The 21,399-nt window shown below is 44.1% G+C and overlaps 1 protein-coding gene across 2 annotated transcripts in view; it reads left to right on the top strand.

The window, feature by feature from the left end:
- Nucleotides 1-2,546: 2,546 nt before the first annotated feature.
- Nucleotides 2,547-21,399, top strand: part of DRP2 (dystrophin related protein 2) — a 31,719-nt gene continuing 12,866 nt past the window's right edge. The window contains exons 1-13 of one of the 2 annotated variants that reach the window (XM_059678829.1): nucleotides 2,547-2,723; nucleotides 6,441-6,604; nucleotides 8,590-8,746; nucleotides 10,153-10,273; nucleotides 12,304-12,572; nucleotides 12,964-13,110; nucleotides 13,822-13,900; nucleotides 15,639-15,699; nucleotides 16,013-16,074; nucleotides 17,101-17,175; nucleotides 18,597-18,798; nucleotides 19,021-19,106; nucleotides 20,749-20,906. In XM_059678829.1, the coding sequence (XP_059534812.1) occupies nucleotides 2,607-2,723; nucleotides 6,441-6,604; nucleotides 8,590-8,746; nucleotides 10,153-10,273; nucleotides 12,304-12,572; nucleotides 12,964-13,110; nucleotides 13,822-13,900; nucleotides 15,639-15,699; nucleotides 16,013-16,074; nucleotides 17,101-17,175; nucleotides 18,597-18,798; nucleotides 19,021-19,106; nucleotides 20,749-20,906 (1,698 nt within the window). In that variant the 5' untranslated portion in view covers nucleotides 2,547-2,606. Of the gene's footprint in view, nucleotides 2,724-5,411; nucleotides 5,541-6,440; nucleotides 6,605-8,589; nucleotides 8,747-10,152; nucleotides 10,274-12,303; nucleotides 12,573-12,963; nucleotides 13,111-13,821; nucleotides 13,901-15,638; nucleotides 15,700-16,012; nucleotides 16,075-17,100; nucleotides 17,176-18,596; nucleotides 18,799-19,020; nucleotides 19,107-20,748; nucleotides 20,907-21,399 lie in introns of those variants that run through there. The other variant, XM_059678828.1, reaches the window with a different exon arrangement.

Below are 21,399 nucleotides of genomic sequence, written 5' to 3'. Positions count from 1 at the left end.
TGGGTGAGGAATAATAATAATAATAATAATGCTATCATTTAAAAAAATAGATAAGTGTTTTTTCTCACTCTGTATGTACTTAAAATACAGCTACTATTGTAGATATGAGTGGGTGAAGTGTGATTTTCTTAAGCTTAAGAAGGGACTCTTTCTTATACCTAAAGTGTTGGGTACCACTGAAATAGAGACTAAAATGATGGTTATTGAATCATCAGCATCAGGAATTAAATATGCTTACTTCCTGTCCTTTGGGATCAGGGTTCGCATGTCTTTGCCCAGCACTTTTATCATTTGCAAACATTGTCTTTGCTACCCATTCTCATTACATTGGTGTATAGTCACTAAGCTGTCAATTGGTTTAAGCATCTAATTTTTTCACTCATATCTTCCTTTTATAAGCTTACTGACTAACATATAAAGCTGACTGTCTCAAGCATAGCTTATTATGGAACACTGCTCTCACCCCCACCACACCAAATTTGCTCCTTCTCTCTCTTACTATCAACAACATTATCCACCCAGCTCCCAAATTAGAAACCTTTGTCTTCTTCACTTCCCTCACCCTTCACTTTACATCCAATTGATCACAGAGCCCAATGTATTTAATCTCTTCAGTATATCTCAAAGCCATGCTCTCTGTTTCATCCTCACCACAACTGCCTGCCTATTGTAACATCTTCTCAATGGGTTCTTTCCCTGGGAGAATCACTTCACAAGGCAGCCAGAGGCTCTCTCTAAAATGCAAATCTGGTCATGTCTTTCCCTGGCTTAAAGTCTTCAGTGCCTCCCTGTTGTCTGCAAGACAAAGCCTAGAAGCCTCTGCTTGTCATTCAAGGCACGGCCCAATCTGGCCACAGCCTCATTTTCCAACCTCATCAGCGACTTCCCATAAGGCACCTGCCTTGTATTCTGATCACATCATACATTTTATTTTCATGCTGTTTAGGATGTTCTTTTTGTTTTATCTTCTCTGTCTAATGACAATCCAACTTCTATTTCTTGACTCACCTCAAGTATATTTCCTCTAGGAGAGACTGTTCCTGACCTGACCAGGTAGAACTCACCTCATCTATCCCTTCACTCCATCCCATCAATACTTCTACTATTATTATTATTATTTTGATCAGGTTGTTTTTTAATACTTCTATTATTAATGCAAGTTACACTTTATGGCCTGATTTTCCCCACATCTGTTCTTTCTGTATGTAAACTCCTCATGGGGCAGGCACCATGTCTTTTTCATCTCTGTGCCTCCTAACTCTAGCCATACTGAACTTTATAATTATAATTATACTTTGAACATGTTAAGGTTTTTTTGCACAGATGGATCCCTCTGGTGAGACTGCCCTTCTCCCTTTCTCCCCTTCTCTGCAAAGGCAAACATCTACTCATCCTTCAAGACTCACCTCATGGGCAGACCTGGAGAGTATTATACTAAGTGAAATAAGCCAGTCAGAGAAAGGCAAGCACCATATTATTTCACTTATTTGGGGGAATCTAATGAACCAAATAAATAAACAAACAAAATAGAAACAGACTCAAAGAAGAAAGAACGACAGCTGTTAGAGGGGAGGGGGCTTGGGGAGCTGGGCGAAAAAGGTGAAGGGATTAAGAAAAGAAAACTCATAGACACAGATAACAGTATGGTAATTACCAGAGGAAAATGGGGGTGGGGGAGGTAGGAGAGGGGAAAGGGGGACAAATGCTGATGCACGGAAACGATTTGGAGTGGTGAACACGCAATACAATATGCAGGTGATATATTATAGAATTGTACCCCTGAAACCTATATAATTTGATTAACCAATGTTACCCCAATAAAATCAATAAAAATATTTTATTTATTTATTTTTTTAATCCTCACCTGAGGATATTTTTCTATTGATTTTTTAGAGAGAGTGGAAGAGAGAGGGAAAGACAGAGAGAAATACATTGATTGGTTGCCTCCTGCACATGCCCCGACCAGGGCCCAGGCCAGGGAGGAGCCTGCAACCAAGGTACCTGCCCTTGACCAAAATTGAACCTGGTACCCTTCAGTCTGCAGGCTGACACTCTATCCACTGGGCCACACTGGCTAGGGCTAAAAATATATTTTAAGAAAAGATTCACCTCAAACACAGTCTTTCTGATATCTTTGCATGTTCTTAGATAGAATTAATTGTTTTCCACTGTGTTCTCTCCTAGCCTTCTGGTCAAATTTTAATTATAGCACTTGCCACATAAGCAGTTTATTATAATTATCAACTTACATGGCTGCCTCCTACCCTACCCCCATCCCTAGGCTGTGAGATGTCAGACAGCAAATCATCTTTGTATTTCTAGCACAAAATGTAATGAATAAACAATAAATACTTCCTTGATCAATAATTAGACAAAGTCTTTTATGGTACATGGTTACCTGGAAAAAAACTATTCGGTAGGTCAGTAAGCTTTGAAAACTCATTAATACAACTGATGGAAGCACCTCTAGGTAAGAGCTGGATTGATTGATTGATAGGGCTTTTCTAGGTCTTAACTAAATCTTCCTTTGTTTTTCTTCCAGGTGCTTATGATCAACGGTGGGTGCACTGCCCATCCTCACCCCCCCCCCATGAGCCTTGGTTCTGATGCAACCTATGGTCATGCAGGGATGCCCTTACACCTTCCCACGATGTCATGAGTGGCCAGCCACTGACCATTTCCATCATAGCAACAGCCTCCGAAGTACCTACCCCCAGCTTCAGGTAAGAAGCCAGTAGCAAAAGGAGAAAAAGTGAATACAGGATCTGTATATGTTCTTGTGGGTGTCCATGCTTCCTAAAGCTCAGGGGCACTCTTCATATACATGAAACCCCTTGGATAGCACATGGCCTCCTTCTGGCCTGTCCCTTGTCATTCATGAGGCATTTTAGGGGAGGGAGGATTGGGCACGGAAATGTACTGGGCTGGGCAAGCCAAAGCCCACAATGGCTGAGGGGGCTGGTTTCATGTTAACATCCAAGGGGCGTTCCAGAAGACCGTATTCGTACAGGGCACAGTCTAGGCAGGACCTTCCTTTGCCTTGGCTTCTCTGTGGCATGCCTCATATTCTACACCTCCTTCCATTTGCTCCTCTCAAGTACCTAGCCTTACTTGAAACTCCTGGCTCAGCCCCACTAAAAATCCCCTGTGCCTGATACCTGCTTCTTCTCTCTCCTCCTCTAGGAGTGTAGTTGTGGTACTGTGTGTGCCTGCTTGTGTATGTTGGTAGGTAGGCAGACAATGTGTGAGAGGCAGTAATCCTGAAGAGGGCAGCCAGAGAGGCCATGGGAAAATTGAACTGACAAGGGAGAAGCATAAGCATATTTTGGCTTGCCCTACAGTGCTTTGGGGTCCAGAGGCCAAGAGGGTGTAAGAAAATACTATATCTCCTAGTTTCTCACAGGTGGGCTGCTGTGCTAAAGCATTGCTGGAGGTACAGACAGCAGATGAATATACAGGGAGAAGGAAGGAAGGAAGGAAGGTGGTAGAAATGGAGAATGTGAGTGCCGGGGAGCCCATTTTGGGGGAGAATAGTGAGGGAGAGTTAAAGTCCAGAGAGGCATAAGATCCAGGTTCTCCTGAGCTATTTTCTCCACATCTAGCCAGAGAGAAAGTGCTACATCTAACATGTTCTCAAAGTCAGTGTCAACTTAGAGTCCCTCAGTGCACCTACCTCTTCCCCAGAGTGGAACTTTCATAGGATCAAGGGATCGAGAAGCCTGGGCCCTTTCAAAAGATTTGCCCTGTTCATTGTCTACCCCCTTCAAGCTTCACAGCCTAAGCACAGGGACCTGAGGGCTTCATTTTATGATTGACAATGGTGAGACCACCTTTTCTCCTCTGCCATTGTCCAGTCACTTCTCTTCCTTCCCGATGGCCCCGACTTTGTCTTAAAGCTTCAAGAGATGAGGAAAGAGCCCTGTGGGGAGTGGAGTTGAGAAGCAAATATCTTGGCCAGATGTAGGAAGCCATTGATAGGGAAAGAAGACAATTATTATTCATTATTTACCTATTGTTTGCCTGTCTCTGCTACATGGACTTGTGAGTATAAGGGGGAACTAGGAGGGGAGGACAGGGTGAAGGAACATAGTAAGGGAGCCAAGTAGGGGGTTAGGAGACTAAGAAGAAGGCTAGAGGGAATGAAAGACTAACATGGGTGGAGCCAGCTCATTGTAGGCACTTCCTACAGTACCAGGAGAAGTTGGTTGTGGCTGGGTCACAAGGGACCATTTCTAACTCTGGGGCATTCCAAGTCCAGGAGAATCTGCAAGACTGGATTGAGCCCAATTATCCCAGCATAAGCAAAGCTGTGACCTGGAACGAGAGCCACTCTCCATGCTGAGCCTACCATCAGTTGCCATCCCCCATCCATCCCAGACTCTCAGAAAGGGTCAGGCAGCTGCTCCAAGTATTCCTGTAGGTGGGCCTCAGCATGGAAACAATGTAGAACTGTGGAAAGCCCAGAAGACTCTGTGGGAGATAAATAAGGATGGGAACAGAACCCTTTTTGGTAAAAATGAAGTGTTTCCCTTAGTGCTGAGGGGTGGGAGTCCAGCTTGGGAATGTTAACCTTTCCCCAGGCAAGTCTGCTGGAAAAGGAGGGTGTTCACATACAGAAGGGACCCTGCCTGTCAGGCCAGTGGCCCAGGGCAGCACAGGCAGGGCACAAGAGACTCTCTAGAACTGGGCCCCTACATAGAGCTGCTCACTGCCATTTTGCCCTTTCCTTCCCCTGCAGAGGTTCAAGGCTGTCCATAGACCATCCATTTCCCTCTGGCCTTAAAGTGGGGTGGGATGTCTGGGGCGGGGTATGACTTTACCCCTACCCATCTTTGCATTCTAAAGGCAGGGCAGAGCACCCCCATGTTTTCACAGTGGGCTCAAATGAATCTTCTGCTGCCCAACAACCTGATCCTGCTACCCCACGGCTCTGTCCCCAGTTGTGACACACATATTCCTCACTGCCTCTAAGGACACTTACTTCGTCAAAGACAAGGCTTATTTCCAAGCCCATCCTCCTAGCAGACCTTTGGGAAATTGCTTATCAGAGAGGTTTGTCACCAAAGTGGTCTGATCCTTTCCTCCACCTCAGGGGAGAGATGGGCCTGGAAGCAGAGTGAATCCTTTGTGTCTTCCACAGCAAATGAAAATAAGTCGGCAGGCACTACTCTCTGCATGCCCCTCCTCAGCACCATGGAATGCCCAGTCCCACTCCTGCCATCCTTGCCAGCTTGGGAGGGCCCTCCTGGCCCCGGTGTGGCGGGCCCAGTTGGGAGTGAGCCGGAATTCCCTAGGGACAAAGCTCTGATTCACCGGCTAAGCCCTTACATAGCCGCCCCCTCAAGATTCCTGGGGGGTCAGTAAACAAACAGGGTGACAGCTCCCACCTCTGGCCTGGCGAAGCTCTGCCTGCCCTCTCTGCGGGAGCCTGCTCAGAGCCTGTCAAGACTGCCTGTGGCTCACCAGGCATTGGGTCTGGATTTGTGCTGAGGGATAATCATGGAGCTGCTCCATCCTGCAACGGAGTCCCTGCAGCACAGGTAGTGTCAGCTCTTTGGGATGCAGGGTGACTGAGTTAAGAGTTTTGCCCCAGAACCTGGCTGCGCCCTCAGTTCCCTATTAGTATGTGGCTGCAAGCTGTGGTTTTAATGGTATGGTTGGTTTTCTAAATTGCCTGGAGAGTCTTGTGTGGGAAAGAAGTCTGGGGGGCGGGGAAGGAAACTAGACAATCTCAGCCACAAATGGGACTGTATTCTTTCCAGAGAAGGCAAGCAGGTGGACAGGCAGGTAGTGGGTTTCCCGGGGCTTGGGTGAAGAGGCTAAGCTGAGATTTCCTCCTCCACACTCCCCCTTCCTCCACCCCTACTGCCCCCCTTGTTGAGCAGTCTTGACATTGTGTTGGAGGCAGCTAACTTCTTAGGGCTATTTGGCATAACCCCATTCATCCAAACCCTACATTACCCCAAAGAGCGACAAGTGATGGGCTGTGGGCTTGGGTACCTGAGATTTTGGTAGACTCCATGGCTGGTCCTCCTAGCTGCCCACTCTGGTCTGAGCTTTCTTTTCCAGAGGTTGGGTAAAGGATGGGATCCTGAAATAGGAGCTTACAGCTCATCTATTTCTGTGGTTGCCAGCATTTGGGGAAATTCTGAGCAGCTCTTACCTAATGCAAGGACTTCCAGGTTCACACCTGGGCAGTAGTCCTGGCAGAATTTACAATAATAAGAGTAATACTATAGTAATCAGCAGCCATATGTGACTGACCTATAGTAAGAGTGGACCTTGCAATGAACAGAGCCACCGAGTCTTTATCTCACCCCCAAACATACCCTGGAACAAACCCTTATCTTTCCTTGTTCACACCTGTCCCACCCTTGTCTTCCTACAGACCAGGGTGAGGCACACTCCAGGGGTCACAGGATGTCTGTATTTCTGTCCAGGTTAGAGCTGCTGCCATCTCCCCTGTACCTCCTCAGGATGGTGCTGGGGTTTTCTGCCTAAGCACAAAGCTGTTCAATGGGTCTGTTGGTACCTCTGGACCCCTGGAACCGTCAGCCATGAATCTGTGTTGGAATGAAATCAAGAAGAAGTCTCACAACCTCCGGTAAGGCCTGCTCCCTACAAATAGGGGCCGTAGGAACCTGGCTTGGACAGTGTTGGGCTCCTTTTACTGCTGCAGCCTGTCATTCTCCTCTCAGCCTGTACCTCACCCTTTCATTAGCCTAACTGTCTCCTTCTCCTCCCTTTCCTTCTCTGGCACTGGAGGAAAAACCTGGGTCAGAAATCAGGAGACTTGGATTTGAGCCTCAGGTTTAAGTAGCTGTGTCACCTTGGCTAAGTGGTTTTGGTTATCTGAATTTTAGCTTCCATTTGTTTGGATTATTTTTAAGGAAAAAAATGGGTGAAGGAATAATACCTGTCCTACCTACCTCACAGTGTTGTCATGAGAATTCAACTAAGATATGAAAATGCGTGCTAAACTTAAAAGCACTGATATATAAATGAAAGATATGATTATTTCCTCCTCCTCCTCTTTGCATAACTGTTCTCCATCTTGGTAGATCTCATCTTCTCTCTCTCCCATTCTTTCATCCCTCTTCTCCAGAAGTAGGGAACCTTTTTTCTGCCAAGGGCTATTTGAATATTTATTTGTGGGCCATACAAAATTATCAGCTTAAAAAATTAGCCTGCTATGTTGGTCAAACATTTAATTAACTCACCCCTAATGCCTTGGCAGGGCCAGACCAAATTATTTTGAGGGCCTTATATGGCTCTCAGGCCAGATGTTCCCCACCCTTGCTCTATTCCCATCCATTCGTTATTAACCCACCTAGTGCTGAGGACAATTCAGTAAGAGCTGGAAGGCAATTTCTATATCACTTGTTCCTTTTTTCCCTACCCCTACTGTATCCCCCACCCCACACTTTTCTTCTCCACACTATATCATCAAAGCCCAAACCTATAGTTTCTGGTAAGCTCTAGTAGGGATGAGGCAGTGTGGAGAAATTGAAAAAAATGCAGGCTCTGGAGTCAGATAAAACTAAATGCAAATTAAAACTCTATTAGTGACTTAACTATGTGATCTTGAGTAAATTACTTAACCTCTCTGGGCAATACTATAGTAGTGCCTACCTATAAAGTTGCTCTGAGAATTAGTGGAAACAAAAATTTAGGGAAAGGGCTTGGCCCAGGTAATACGGAGGCAATGCATCATTATTGTTGCCAGCTAAGGGGAATGGACTCGATGACTGCACACAGCCTAGGCTGGCCTCCAGCTTCCCACCACCTGGACCTCAGCTCATGGTTCATTTGTGGGGTGAGGCTGACAGAGATTATTATACAGTGCACATTTTTAATATGCCATATGTTATACCTCTAGCCTATTATTCTTTGGGACCCTTGGACCTCTTTTATTTGTATGCATCCTTGCACATGTGAGTGCCTACACTCAACCCCCTGACTTGCCCTTCCCACTTATTGCATCCTTCCCTGCTCAGAGAGCAGGCTCCAAAAAGCCTCTGTGGATGAGCAGTTGGCATGAGTTGAGTTCCTCTAGGGCAGTGGTCAGCAAACTGCGGCTTGCGAGTCACATGCGGCTCTTTGGCCCCTTGAGTGTGGCTCTTCCACAAAATATCATGTGCGGGCGCACATGTACAGTGTGATTAAAACTTCTTGGCCCATGCGCAGAAGTCGGTATTTTGTGTGTGTGTGTATATATATATATATATATATATATATATATATATATATATATATATATTAATGTTCCACATAAGTGTTTGTTTGGGAGAAAATGTTTTGCCACTTAAAAACAAGATGAAAGCCCTAACCGGTTTGGCTCAGTGGATAGAGTGTCAGCCTGCGGACTGAAGGGTCCCGGGTTCGATTCCGGTCAAGGGCATGTATCTTGGTTGCGGGCACATCCCCAGTAGGGAGTGTGCAGGAGGCAGCTGATCGATGTTTCTCGCTCATCGATGTTTCTAACTCTCTATCTCTCTCACTTCCTCTCTGTAAAAAATCAATAAAATATATTTAAAAAAAAAAAAAAACAACAAGATGAAAATCATTGGTCTTACCCATTGTGTGCAGTGCTCGCCTAGAGGCCTTCTCAGACCACAGTGGAAAGCTTCAGCTCTCTCTCCAAGAGATTATTGACTGGCTCAGCCAAAAGGATGAGGAATTGTCAGCGCAGCTGCCCCTACAAGGGGATGTGGCCCTGGTGCAACAGGAAAAGGAGACACATGCGGTAGGTTCAAATTATGGAGGCCATGGTGTGTGCCTCTCAGTCGTGAAGGGATTGCTTCTACAGTACCCTGTCAGAAGGACACCCAGTCTCCGCTTACATACTTAAAGTAACAGGAAGTTGCATGCGGTCCTAAAGACCTGTGAATGGCACTCCACAGAGAAACTCAAATCTTTTCTCTCTCTTTCTCCTGTCAAATATTGGCCTCCCTTAAAATCATGCCATGATTTTTAGTGGAGCCATGGAAAATAAACCTAATATAACATAAATTGAAAAAACATAGGATACAAAAACATATACAGGTGGATCTCAATTCTATAAAATATATATACATGTTAGTACATGTATGCAAACATATAAAAACATAAGAAGGAAGTATATCAAAATATCCATAATGGTTAACAACTCTAGATTATGAAATTGGAGTTCTTTTTGATTTTTTTTTATACTTTTCTGAAACTTCTAAGATTTCTGTGACATATATTACCTTTATAATCAGAAAATAGCAACAGATTTCTAAAAATATATACAGATGCACTGAAAAAAATGATAATTATGTGACATGACAGATGTTAGCTAATGCTACAATGGCAACATATTGCAATATAAATGTATCAAGTAAATATGTTGTATACCTTAAACTTACTCAATATCATATGTCAATTATATCGCAATTAAAAATACATACAAAATGGAATATAACACAAGAAAATAAACTATAATTTTGTGTCACAACATGGATGAATATTAAAGACAGTATGTTGATTGAAACAAAAGATACAAAAAGAGAATATACTGTATGATTCCTTTTATATAAATGGAAAAACTAATTGGTGGAATTACCAGACAAAATAGTGGTTACCCAACGGGGGGTAGAGTGGGGGGGGGGAGTATAAGATAGTGACCAGAAAGGGCCATGAGAGGCTCTTCTGGGATGCTAGTGGAGTTCTGTTTCTTGATCTCAGTACTAGTTATAGAGATGGAATCACTTAATGGAAATTCATTGAGATGTGCACTTTTGATTTTTTTACTTTTCTCTATGTATACTTCAATAAAAAGTTAATTAAAATCAATGTAATCTTGCTCATTCTGGTTTTGATTTATCTAAGCCCCTTACAGGGAACTTTCTCAGTCTTCTAAAGAACCCAAATTCCCAGCCCCAAGTCTCCACGATTCTCTCTACTCTATGGCAAAGAGACGCATTTCATACTACATAGATGTTCCAGTATCACAGCTATTCTTTCTTCTGCCTATAGGGAGGACTTTTTGTCTGGATAGGCCAAAGGTACATGACAATGCCACAGGATCAAGTTACACTGAGAAGAAAGGTTGTCAATTGTAGAATGGAATGTAAAGTGATTGATTGAAAGACTTTTCTTCCCTGTTGACTGTGTTGCTAAACTTCACAGACATTTATGGAAGATGTGAAGTCTCGGGGCCCCTATATCTACTCCGTGCTAGAGTCAGCTCAGGCCTTCCTGTCCCAGCACCCATTTGAGGAATTAGAGGAGCCTCGTTTGGAGAGCAAAGGTGGGTGGTCTTCCTTTCTTCACCCTTCTTCTTGAACTATGAACAACTAAACACCTTCCTGCCCTCCCCAAGCTAATTTTCTCAGCTGTTACCTAGGAGGATAGCTTTCTCCTAGGAGTCCAAAGTTGGAGAGGAGAGATTCATACTACAAGAAAAAGCAAAGAGAACAGAGCCTGAAGCAGGGTACACCTACATTTGTCCCAAAGCTGTATGTGGCTCTGGAGCATCACATGTGGACTTCTAATGAGCCATGAAAAAGAAAAAACAAAAGACTCAAATGCATTGAGCTGACACCATCAATCCAAGTAGTAGTAGTGTCTTTTTAAAATATACGACTTTATTTCAACATAGAAAGAGACATGTGGTAATGCTCTAATCAACCAGCAAGTAAAAAGTTCTTTTTCAAATCTAAAAAATTAGGTGATGACACTTGAGAAGAATTTTGAGTATGACTTTTTGATACTGACCCTAGTGACTTCTGGCACCTTTCCTCAATAGAATGGGCCACTCTACATCTCCATATAAGGCTACTGGGATCTGTTGTGATTAGGTCTGAGTGGTTGCCTGGAAGGACCCTTCATTAGTTGAGCCCTTTGTCAATGCCATTGACCCTCTAATTTCCTTGAGCCCCTCAGTAGGAGGTTAGTTCTCAATTTACTGTCCATTGGGCTTTAGATAGGACAAACTCAAGAGAGAGCAGGACAGTTCCAGTTAGCCTAACGGTGATGGCGAACCTTTTGAACTCAGTGTGTCAGCATTTTGAAAGACCCTAACTTAACTCTGGTGCCGTGTCACATATAGAAATTTTTTGATATTTGCACCCATAGTAAACAAAGATTTATATTTTTGATATTTATTTTATATATTTAAATACCATTTAACAAAGAAAAATCAACCAAAAAATGAGTTTGCGTGTCACCTCTGACACGCGTGTCATAGGTTCGCCATCACTGGCCTAGAGTTTAGAGATATGAATCTACTTCTGAGGGGAGGTCTGAAGGAGGAAGAAGAAACCTACAGTTTAGGAGCCTAGGTGGAAAAGTTGGGCATGTTACACTAACTTCTCTGGGGTTGGTCTTTCATGAAATGCATCCCTTCTTTGGATGGAAGTGGGCAGCAGACACTAATGCAAAATCACATTTCAGTGTTATGTAAATAGGACTCTGGATGATTTGCCTCACTGTGCCTCTTAAAATATTTTACTCATTTACCATGCCCATTTTTAAAGAATATGAGGAAATCCTCATGATATAATAGATGGAAAACAACATTATCTCTCTTGACTATGGTAGTGGATCCATGAGCCTACACATGTGATCAAATCGCATAGATCTAAACACACACACACACACACACACACACACACACACACACACACATGACTAAAACTGGGGAATGCTAAACAAAATTGGTGGATTGCATCAATGTTAATATCCTAGTTGTGAGAATGTACTATAGTTTTTCAAGATGTTATTGTTTGGGTAAACTGGGTAAAGAGTGCATGAGATCTCTGTATTATTTCTTACAACTGTATGTGAATCTATAATGATTTCAAAATAAAAAGTTTAATTTTTATTTTTTAAAAATATATTTTAATTGATTTCAGAGAGAAAGGGAGAGGGAGAGAGAGATAGAAACATCAATGATAAGAGAGAATCATTGACTGGTTGCCTCCTCCACACCCCACACCGGGGATCGAGCCTGCAACCCGGGCATGTGCCCTGACCGAGAATTGAACCGTGATCTCCTGGTTCATAGATCAATGCTCAACCACTAAGCCATGCTGGCTGGGCAGAAAGTTTAATTTTTTAAAAACCTGAATGTACAAAAGGAGCACAATCATGGGGAAATCTGTATTTGAATGATTACAGATTTGTTTGTGCAAAATGCATTTGTATAAATACATGTACAAATGCATGCCCATGGGTGCACATGCTTGCACATCTTACAAAGGGCTGTCTTTGTCTCTGTTTTTCCATGGGCTTCCCCTGACTGGTTGGCCTAACCTGGCTTCCTGCCTGCCTTTGCAGATACCTCTCCCAGACAGCGGATCCAGAATCTTAGCCGCTTTGTATGGAAGCAGGCGACAGTGGCCAGTGAACTATGGGAGAAGCTGACAGCCCGCTGTGTGGACCAGCACCGCCACATTGAGCGCACTCTGGAGCAGCTGTTGGAGATCCAAGGGGCAATGGAGGAATTAAGTACTACTCTGACTCAGGCTGAGGGAGTCCGAGCCACTTGGGAGCCCATTGGGGATCTCTTCATTGATTCACTCCCTGACCACATCCAGGCTCTAAAGGTATATAGGCCCCCTCACCTGGCTACAGTCCACCCTGATACCTGACACTCCTCCCAGACACTGACAATGTTTCTGCTCCTGAGAGGCCATTGTTGACCAGCACTACAACCAAGCCTATCAATTTATGTGCTGGATTTGGGGGCTGGTTTTGCTGGAGTCTCCTCTGTCATCTACTGTCTTCTCTTTCTCTGATGTTTCCTGTGAGTAGGAAAGGAAGAGGATAAGGGCAGTGGCCACCTATATCTTAGTCCTGTTACCCTAATAGGGAAGCACCTAGGTTGTTCTATTGGATCAAAATCTTGGAGTGAAGAGGGAGGAGTTGAGGTGAATAACTAATGGTTTATCTTTCCCACTATCTGTCCACTGTGGGACTTGGGCTCTGATTCCACAGCTATTCAAAGAAGAATTCTCCCCCATGAAAGATGGAGTGAAGCTGGTGAATGATCTGGCCCATCAACTTGCCATTTCTGATGTGCACTTGTCAATGGAGAACTCCCGGGCCCTGGAGCAGATCAACATCCGGTGGAAACAGCTGCAGGTAGAGAACTCTTGAGTGAACCATGGGGAAGAGCCTCAATATAACTAGGCTTGGGAGGAACTTCTCTAGACCCAAAGGAAGTGAAGGTGCATTGAAATGGGACCTACATAGGAGAAAAATTGTAATTTGGGGCCAGGTAACAGGCTTCTCAACCTCTAAGCTACAAGGAGTACTTGAAATGAGGATCTGAGAGGGACCTGTCTAATATGGATACTTAGAGTATACAGGGACAAAGAGTGACTGTGACCCTAGATGTTTGCTCAGTGGTTAGAGCTTCATCCCACAGACTGAAGGGTTGCAGGTTTGATTCTGGTCAAGGGCACATACCTTGGTTGCAGGCTCAATCCCTGGCCCCAGTTGGGAGTGTGCAGGAGGCAAACAATCGATGTGTCTCACATTGATGTTTCTCTCTCACTCTGTCTCTCCCCTTCCCGCTTACACTTTCTCTAAGAATCAATGGAAAAAAATATGCTCGTGTAAGGATTAACAAAACAACAAAAAAAGAGTGACTGTGGTCTGGAATTAGAGATGCTCATCTCTGACCCTTGGGAATGCTGTGGGAAAGCTAGCAGTTGGGTGATGGTGGGAGGAGTTGCAACCAGAGAAGAATCAGTCTATGAGGGAGTTCACAAAGATTCTCAGAGGCACCTGGAAATCCCACACTAAATACCTGGAATGAATCTGCTCACTTCCTACCTGTTGTTTCCATAGGTGTCAGTTGGCGAGAGGCTTAAGCAGCTGCAGGATGCCCACAGGGACTTTGGGCCTGGGTCACAGCACTTCCTCTCCAGTACGTGAGACAAACTGGACTTTACTTAGCAGAGCCTCAGCCACCTTCCAGGAGATTCTACTGTTGTCCTTTGGGGACGTAGTGGGATCCCAGTATACCTTGACATTCTAGGCACAGTAAGGATAAAGGAGTGTAGCATAGTGTTTAAAAGGATAAGCTCTCAAATCAGCGAGACCTAGGTCTGAGACACAGCTCCTTGACTTAATAGCTGTGCAAGCTTGAAAAAAATAGTTTAACCTTTCTGAACCTCAGTTTTCCCATATATAAAAGGAAGTAAATATATTACCTAGCTCACAGGGTTATGGGAATTAATGACTTTATTTTTCAGTAATATTCATTGAGAGCCTACTATGGACCAGGGACTCTTCTAGGCACTGAGACTACATCAGTGAATAAAACAGAGGAAAGTCTTTAGACCTATAGAGCTTAAATTCTAGTGAGGGGAGCCAGACCATAAACAAATAAGTAAAAACATATATGAGGCAAATTGGTGACAAGTGCTATGGGAAAAAGTGAAGCAGCTAAGGGATGAATAGGAAGTGATGAACTTAAAGCGGGGGAGGCATTGCAATTCTAAATAGAGTGGTCAGGAAAGGCCTCACTGAGAGTATGGCGATGAAGAGGAAACCTCAGGGAGGTAAGGAAATGAACCATGTGGATGTCTGAGGGAAGAGCATACCAGGGAAAGGAAACAGCAACTGCCAGGACCTTAAGACAGGGGCATGCCTAAGTGTCAGCAAGGAAGCTGGTGTAGAAGTGAGCAAGGGAGAGAGTGGGAGGTCAGAGTGGTGGCAAGAGGCCAGAGTACAGAGGGCCTTGTAGATTAGGGTAAGAACTTGGGATTTTATTCTAAATGGAATGCAGAACCTTGGAGGAGTTTGAGCAGAAGGATGACATGATCTGACTTATGTTTCAACAGAGTCAGAGTGTTGGGGACTGAGAGTAGGAACAGGGAGACTTCTTAAGCATATTGGAATAATCCAGGTGAGGGATTATAGTGACTCAGATCAGGGTGGTAGCGGTGGAGATGGTGACAATACAGATATGAAAATTAGATATGTACACAAAGCATTTAGAAGAGTATCTAGCACATAGTAGGAACTCAATAAATGTTAATGTCAGAACTATTGCTATTACAATCACTTGTATATAGTTATACCTGCAGAGGGCTCTTGTACTCAGGGAAATAGCAATGAGGAGGTTGGTCAGGTAACAGCCTCTCCTGCAACATCAGAAGATAAAGACATGGAGCAGAGAGGGGCATCCTTTAAAGAGTTCCTCACCATAAAGAAATGGACAGCACCATTCCCTATTGTTCCACAGGACTGAGTACCTTGACCTTCTTCGGGAAGGGGTTTGAGCCCCAGGAGGAATGTAGATTCCACTTCATATCCATAGGAGCACACCAGCTGCCTGTAGCTGAATGGATAGAAATGCCAGTCTGGTCGGGGAGAAGATTTTTAGGGTAACCAAAATCAAGTATTCCAGTTCATGCCCTTGCCATGTCTTTGGCATATGAGGATATCAGTGACAACCTTCTCCTTTCGTTGCCCTAAGATCAAGGAGAGAAGTGTGTTTATTAGTTGCCCCACCCTGAGGGCCTGTTAAGATCTGGCAATGAGAGTCAAGCATTCCCTTTGGGGTTTGACCTCTCCTTGGGATGACAGAGCAGGGGCTCTCTATGGGCCTGAAGAGCATTGGTGACCAGCTTCTTTCTCTTTCTCTTCTTCCTTACCAGCCTCTGTCCAGGTTCCCTGGGAAAGAGCAATTTCACCCAATAGAGTTCCCTACTATATCAAGTGAGTGACCATCTGAATCAGAAGCGGCTCAGTTACCTGCCCACCCCCTCCCTCGCCTGTCTTTTTCTCTACCTGTCCCTGTCACTCCTTATCTGTTTGAATTCCTTTATCCAGTCCAGTTTTTCCTCCTGCTCATCTCAAGAGCTCAAGATTCTACCTGGGTAAAGGTGATCCCTTGTGCTTTGGGATCTTCAGGGTTCAACCCTGGATCCTGCAGCTCCTTGCATCCAACCTATCGCTGAGTGGTGTGCGCATGTGTGAGGGGGGTGAGGGGCGGTGTGGCCCCTGGTGCTATTGATGCTTTTGTTTGTAGCCACCAGGCTCAGACCACATGCTGGGACCATCCCAAGATGACCGAGTTATATCAAACCCTGGGTAAGAATTCAGGGATCCTGTATAGGGTGGATATTCAGCTGCCTTTGTTCTATGAGAACAGAAGGGAATCCCGTTCAACAAGCGGGTGGGGATGGAAGTGAATGCCTTGTCCTTTCTCCAGCAGCCTCCTTTCATTTCCCCTCTGCACCTCCCTCAACTGGAGGCTCTACATTCACCCTGGACCACTTTATTATCACATTAAAAAATTATGCTTGTAGACGTAAACCAGATCTGTTTTGAAAGGCAATTCCCAGGTGTAATGAATGTGACTCTCATGTGCCTTACCTTTGCTACTAACAGAGACTCACCATTAGGCTGCAAATTTTATTCACGTTGATGTATGTGAATTTAGTTCATTTATTTAACTGCTAGAGTGTCCCCTTGTATACACCACAGTTTATTTATCTAGTCTATTGTTGATAGACATTTGGCTTGTTTACAGTTTGAAGTTAATAAGAACAGTGCTGCTGAAGAGCTCTTGTGAATGTCTTCTGGTACACATATGTGTGTTTTTCAGACTACAGGTTTAATATTGTTTCAGTGTTATGACAAGCATTTTAAAAATTGAAACAAACTAGGAAATATGAAAGAAAGTGCTACAAATCTTTAATAAGAGTCTTATTTGATATTAATTTTATGTTTTTACTTTGTAAAATCTAGTAAGGTATTATTTCCTGAAATGTTTGGTTCAGTTATTTATACATACTCACATGAATGTATATATATTGGATCATGATGTAAAATGAATTTCTTACTGTGTGTCTTGGGCAAAAAACACTTGAAAATCACTGATCTGGATATATAACAGGCTGGCTTGTAGGAGACCTGAACGTTCAATTTTACTGGCTAATACCACATTGTATTCAGTTTACACTTCTACCAGCAGTTATTCATCCACATCTTTGATAACACTTGTTATTGTCAGACTTTTATCTTTTGCCAATCTGGTGGGTGTGTAATGGTATCTTGTTGTGGTTTTAATTTGCATTTCCCTGATCTGAGTAGATCTCTTTTCATTCTCTGCAGCTGATCTGAACAACATTAAGTTCTCAGCTTATCGCACTGCCATGAAGCTACGCAGAGTTCAAAAGGCACTACGCTGTAAGTCTCCCATCACACTCCGTTATGGCCTTCCCCCTCTGCTTCTTCCCTTCTTCATCTGTGGTCTGTTTCCCACTTTCATCCTACCTTGGGCAGGGTTGTTGATTGACTTGGTGGGAACTCTCCAAAGGCTGGGATATCCTGGCTGTTGACACCTGCTCTTCCAGGGCCCTTCTCTTCTCCCAAAGTCCCAGACTTGTTTCCAAATTAACCCACAGCTATCCTCTTCCTTGTCCCTTCTTCCCTGTCAAACATGGATAATCAAGCAATTGTTTTATGGCAGGAAGTATCCCAGATGATGGTTTGGAACCACTGAGGGCTTGTATTCTTTTTAAAAAATATGCTTTATTGGTTTTAGAGATGGCGGGGGGGGGGAGAGGAGAAGAGAGGAGGGGAGAGAGAGACAGAGAGAGAGAGAGAGAGAGAGAGAGAGAGAGAGAGAGAGAGAGAGAGAGATACTAGAGCAGTGGTTCTCAACCTTCTGGCCCTTTAAATACAGTTCCTCATGTTGTGACCCAACCATAAAATTATTTTCATTGCTACTTCATAACTGTAATGTTGCTACTGTTATGATCCGTAATGTAAATATCTGATATAGAGGATGGTCTTAGGCGACCCCTGTGAAAGGGTCGTTTGACCGCCAAAGGGGTTGCAACCCACAAGTTGAGAACCGCTGTACTAGAGAGAATAATTGATGAGCTTCCTCCTTCACACCTGCTACTGGGGATTGAGCCAGCAACTCAGCATGTGCCCTGACCAGGATTCAAACCTGCGACCTTTCAGTGCATGGGATGATCCTCAACCAATTGAGCCACACTGGCCAGTGTGGAGCTTGTATTCTTTTGCCATTTTGGGGTGATTGAATGTAGTAGCAGATCTGTTGAAGCAGATATCAGTGGTTAGGGGACAACATGGTTGCAGATATAATGTGCTTTCTGGCCTTTCTCAGAAAAACTGTTTATTCAATCTTCCTGGCACATCTGGCTAGGCTGCTTCCAACATTGGGGGTAATTATAAAGTTCTCCTGAAGTATGTTACCCTTACCCAAGCACACTTGAGCCTTCATAACTGGTAACTAGGTTCTTAGGACAAAATCTATGGACAAATCTATTTACAGATAAAATATGTATAAAGACAGAGAAATGGATTTTTAAATATGAGTTTATTCATATCATACCATCTTGAAACTGATGTCAAAGAACATATGGGTATAGAAACCTTTTGGGTTAATTTAGGAGGGTTTTGCTGTTTTCCCCTTCCTTCTAATGAGTGTCTTGGTAAAGAGCAAGCTGTGTCATTCTCACAAATGGTTTGTCTGGAAATTGAGTTAAATTTGGTGAAGCTGGTTGCCTTATCTCCTTATCTAGCCCCTGGGGTTCTTCTTTTGGCTGTATTTTCTCCCCTTCTCCTTTCTTTCTCAGTGGACCTGGTCACTTTAACCACAGCTTTGGAGATCTTTAATGAGCATGATCTTCAGGCCAGTGAGCATGTGATGGATGTGGTGGAGGTCATTCACTGCCTGACTGCCTTATATGAACGGCTGGAGGAGGAAAGAGGCATCCTGGTCAACGTGCCACTCTGTGTGGACATGAGCCTCAATTGGCTCCTCAATGTTTTTGATAGGTAAGCACTGAAAACCCTGGCAGTCTCCAGGATGAAATTCAATGGGACATCTGGAGTGGACCTGGTGGGAAGGGGTTTCTCCCATGGTGGACTTGGACCCAACTCAGCTTGGGACATGGTTGGCACAGAGCCCTATTGAAGTCAATTCTGTGAGGGAAATGACTGACAAGATGTTAACCCTTTACATATATTCATGTTCTCAGTCTCTTCTTTTAAACCTAGTGGTCGCAGTGGAAAGATGCGGGCATTGTCCTTTAAGACTGGCATTGCATGCCTGTGTGGCACAGAAGTGAAGGAAAAACTGGAGTGTGAGTACAACTCCAAATTCTAGAAGTGGAGTAGGGTGGAGGGAGAGGTGTGGCGGGAGGAGAGATGGTATAAGACAAGCAGAAGGTAGGTCTTATGACTTAGCATAGGACTACTCAGGCTACCTTGTGATACTTTCTGGGCCAGGCTGTTGCAAAGAACCTATAATAGCCAAAGACCAAGATGGGCCTAAGGCCTATTTTTATTGCCAGTATCACTCCAATGGGTTTGGTTTTTTCTAATCTGATGTAATTACTTTACCAGGATCTGAGTTAGCATCCTGGGGTACCCAGAGCCCGGACTTTATAGTTATATTTCCCTATAGCCTATAAGGCTTAGCACTCTCTAGTCTGGAGCTCAAGCCATGTCACACATTCTACTGAAGACTTTCTATGTGGATTACATGGGCAGGGTGCAATAATCCCCATTATTGGGCAGTGCACAGTATGTAATTCTGTATTTTTTAACCTCTCTGGTATATAGTACCTTTGTCTTCTCCTCCATCTTTCATCTTTTGTACAACATTTTGTACTTTTCTATAGCAGCATCCTTAGTTGTCAAGTGCTTATGGTGTATTAACCACTGTACTAAATGTGGTGAGTGCTAGGTTCAATTAAACATGGTCCCTGCTTCAAGTGGTTTACAGTCCAGAGGAGGAGACAAAAGTACACAGAAAGCAATTTTACAGTGTTAATTAGACTAATCAGAATGGTAAAGGATATGTGCTGTATCATGTCACAGAGGAGAAATGACAGCAGTCTGGGAAAACTTTACAAGGAAGGAAACCTTTCAGAGCATGTCCATAGCTATATTACTTATTTCTCCCAACATTACTTTGAGTTTGGTGGACGATGATTATTTATCTTCATTTTACAAGTAGGAAAACTTCAGTATAGTTTCATGACTTACCTAATGTTGTGCAAGCTTGTCAGTAATGGATCCATTATGAAAAGCCAGGCCCTTGTCTTCCATGTTTGTGTGTTTTCTAAGCCTTAGGTGAGGTATGAAGCAGACAGACAATAATATTTGGAGGAGGTTTTCTAAGGGGGTGGTGGAATAGGAAAGTTCCCACAAGGGCAGATATAGTTCGTATTCAAATATAAGTACCACAGTCTATTCCACAATCACTTAGAGGTAATTCTTAAATGATCAAATGCTTTGAATAGCTCCTCTTTTTAGATGATCCATGCCAGTGTTTCTTTCCAATTGTGTGGATAATTGAGAGAATACTGGAATATCAGACTACATAAGCTAGGGAAGACTAGCTGTAACTCATGTTCAGGCACAACTGAGCCCCATACACCCTCATCTTGCTTCTTGAGAATCTTTTTTCCCAACAGTATTATATCTGTGTCTGGCACTGCTCTCACATAGCTTGCTCTCTGTCTTCATCTCTATACCCTCTCTTTCTGATGTACTCTCTCTTTTGCCTGTCTCACTTTTACTCTTTGAACTCAGAGAATGCTATTTTTAGAACTCTTGAGCTTCTAGGAGGTCAGGGATGGGCCTCTAGGTATTCCAGTTTCAAAAGTCATTAGCTAAGTCTATGTGCTCTTTCCCTGTCTTCTTTTTCTGCTCTCTCCTTGCTCATTCTCTGGCCATTCCTGCATCGGGGTTGGCCATGACTTATGGTGGGGCCAGCAGACCTCTTCAGCCAAGTAGCCAACTCAGGCAGCCAGTGTGACCAACGCCACCTTGGTGTCCTGCTTCATGAGGCCATTCAGGTGCCCCGTCAGCTGGGGGAAGTGGCAGCCTTTGGGGGCAGCAATGTGGAGCCCAGTGTCCGTAGCTGCTTCCGTTTTGTGAGTATGGAACTTGGGAGGGTGGAAGGGAGGGCTTATGAGAGGGAAGGTAGAAAGAAAGGAGGGAGGACTAAGAGCTAAGCTTTTGATCTGAACTACTCAGATATAAGGGAGTTTGTTGGGATGGAACAACAGGGCAGAGGGTTCTCTGGGCTTTTAGGGTCAGAGTCCTGCCAGAAAGGGTGTCAGCTCTACTAGAACAGGACAGAGGTAATCACCTCTGGACACTAGGCCAACCCAGGCCTTGCTAGTTATCCTGCTCCTCTGAGGGCTGCCATTCTAGGGACACTTTGGGGGGGGGTGCCATTCTAGGGACACTTTGTGGAGGACTGCCATTCTAGGGACACTTTGGGGAGGGTTGCCATTCTAGGGACACTTTGGGGAGGGTTGCCATTCTAGGGACACTTTGTGGAGGACTGCCATTCTAGGGACACTTTGGGGAGGGTTGCCATTCTAGGGACACTTTGGGCCTCAGTCATTACCATTGGACTTC

This window comes from Myotis daubentonii, chromosome X (genome assembly GCF_963259705.1).
Source record: "Myotis daubentonii chromosome X, mMyoDau2.1, whole genome shotgun sequence".
Taxonomy (NCBI): domain Eukaryota; kingdom Metazoa; phylum Chordata; class Mammalia; order Chiroptera; family Vespertilionidae; genus Myotis; species Myotis daubentonii.
The sequence above is the reverse complement of the archived record's forward strand: the minus strand, read 5'-3'. Positions and strand labels throughout refer to the sequence as shown.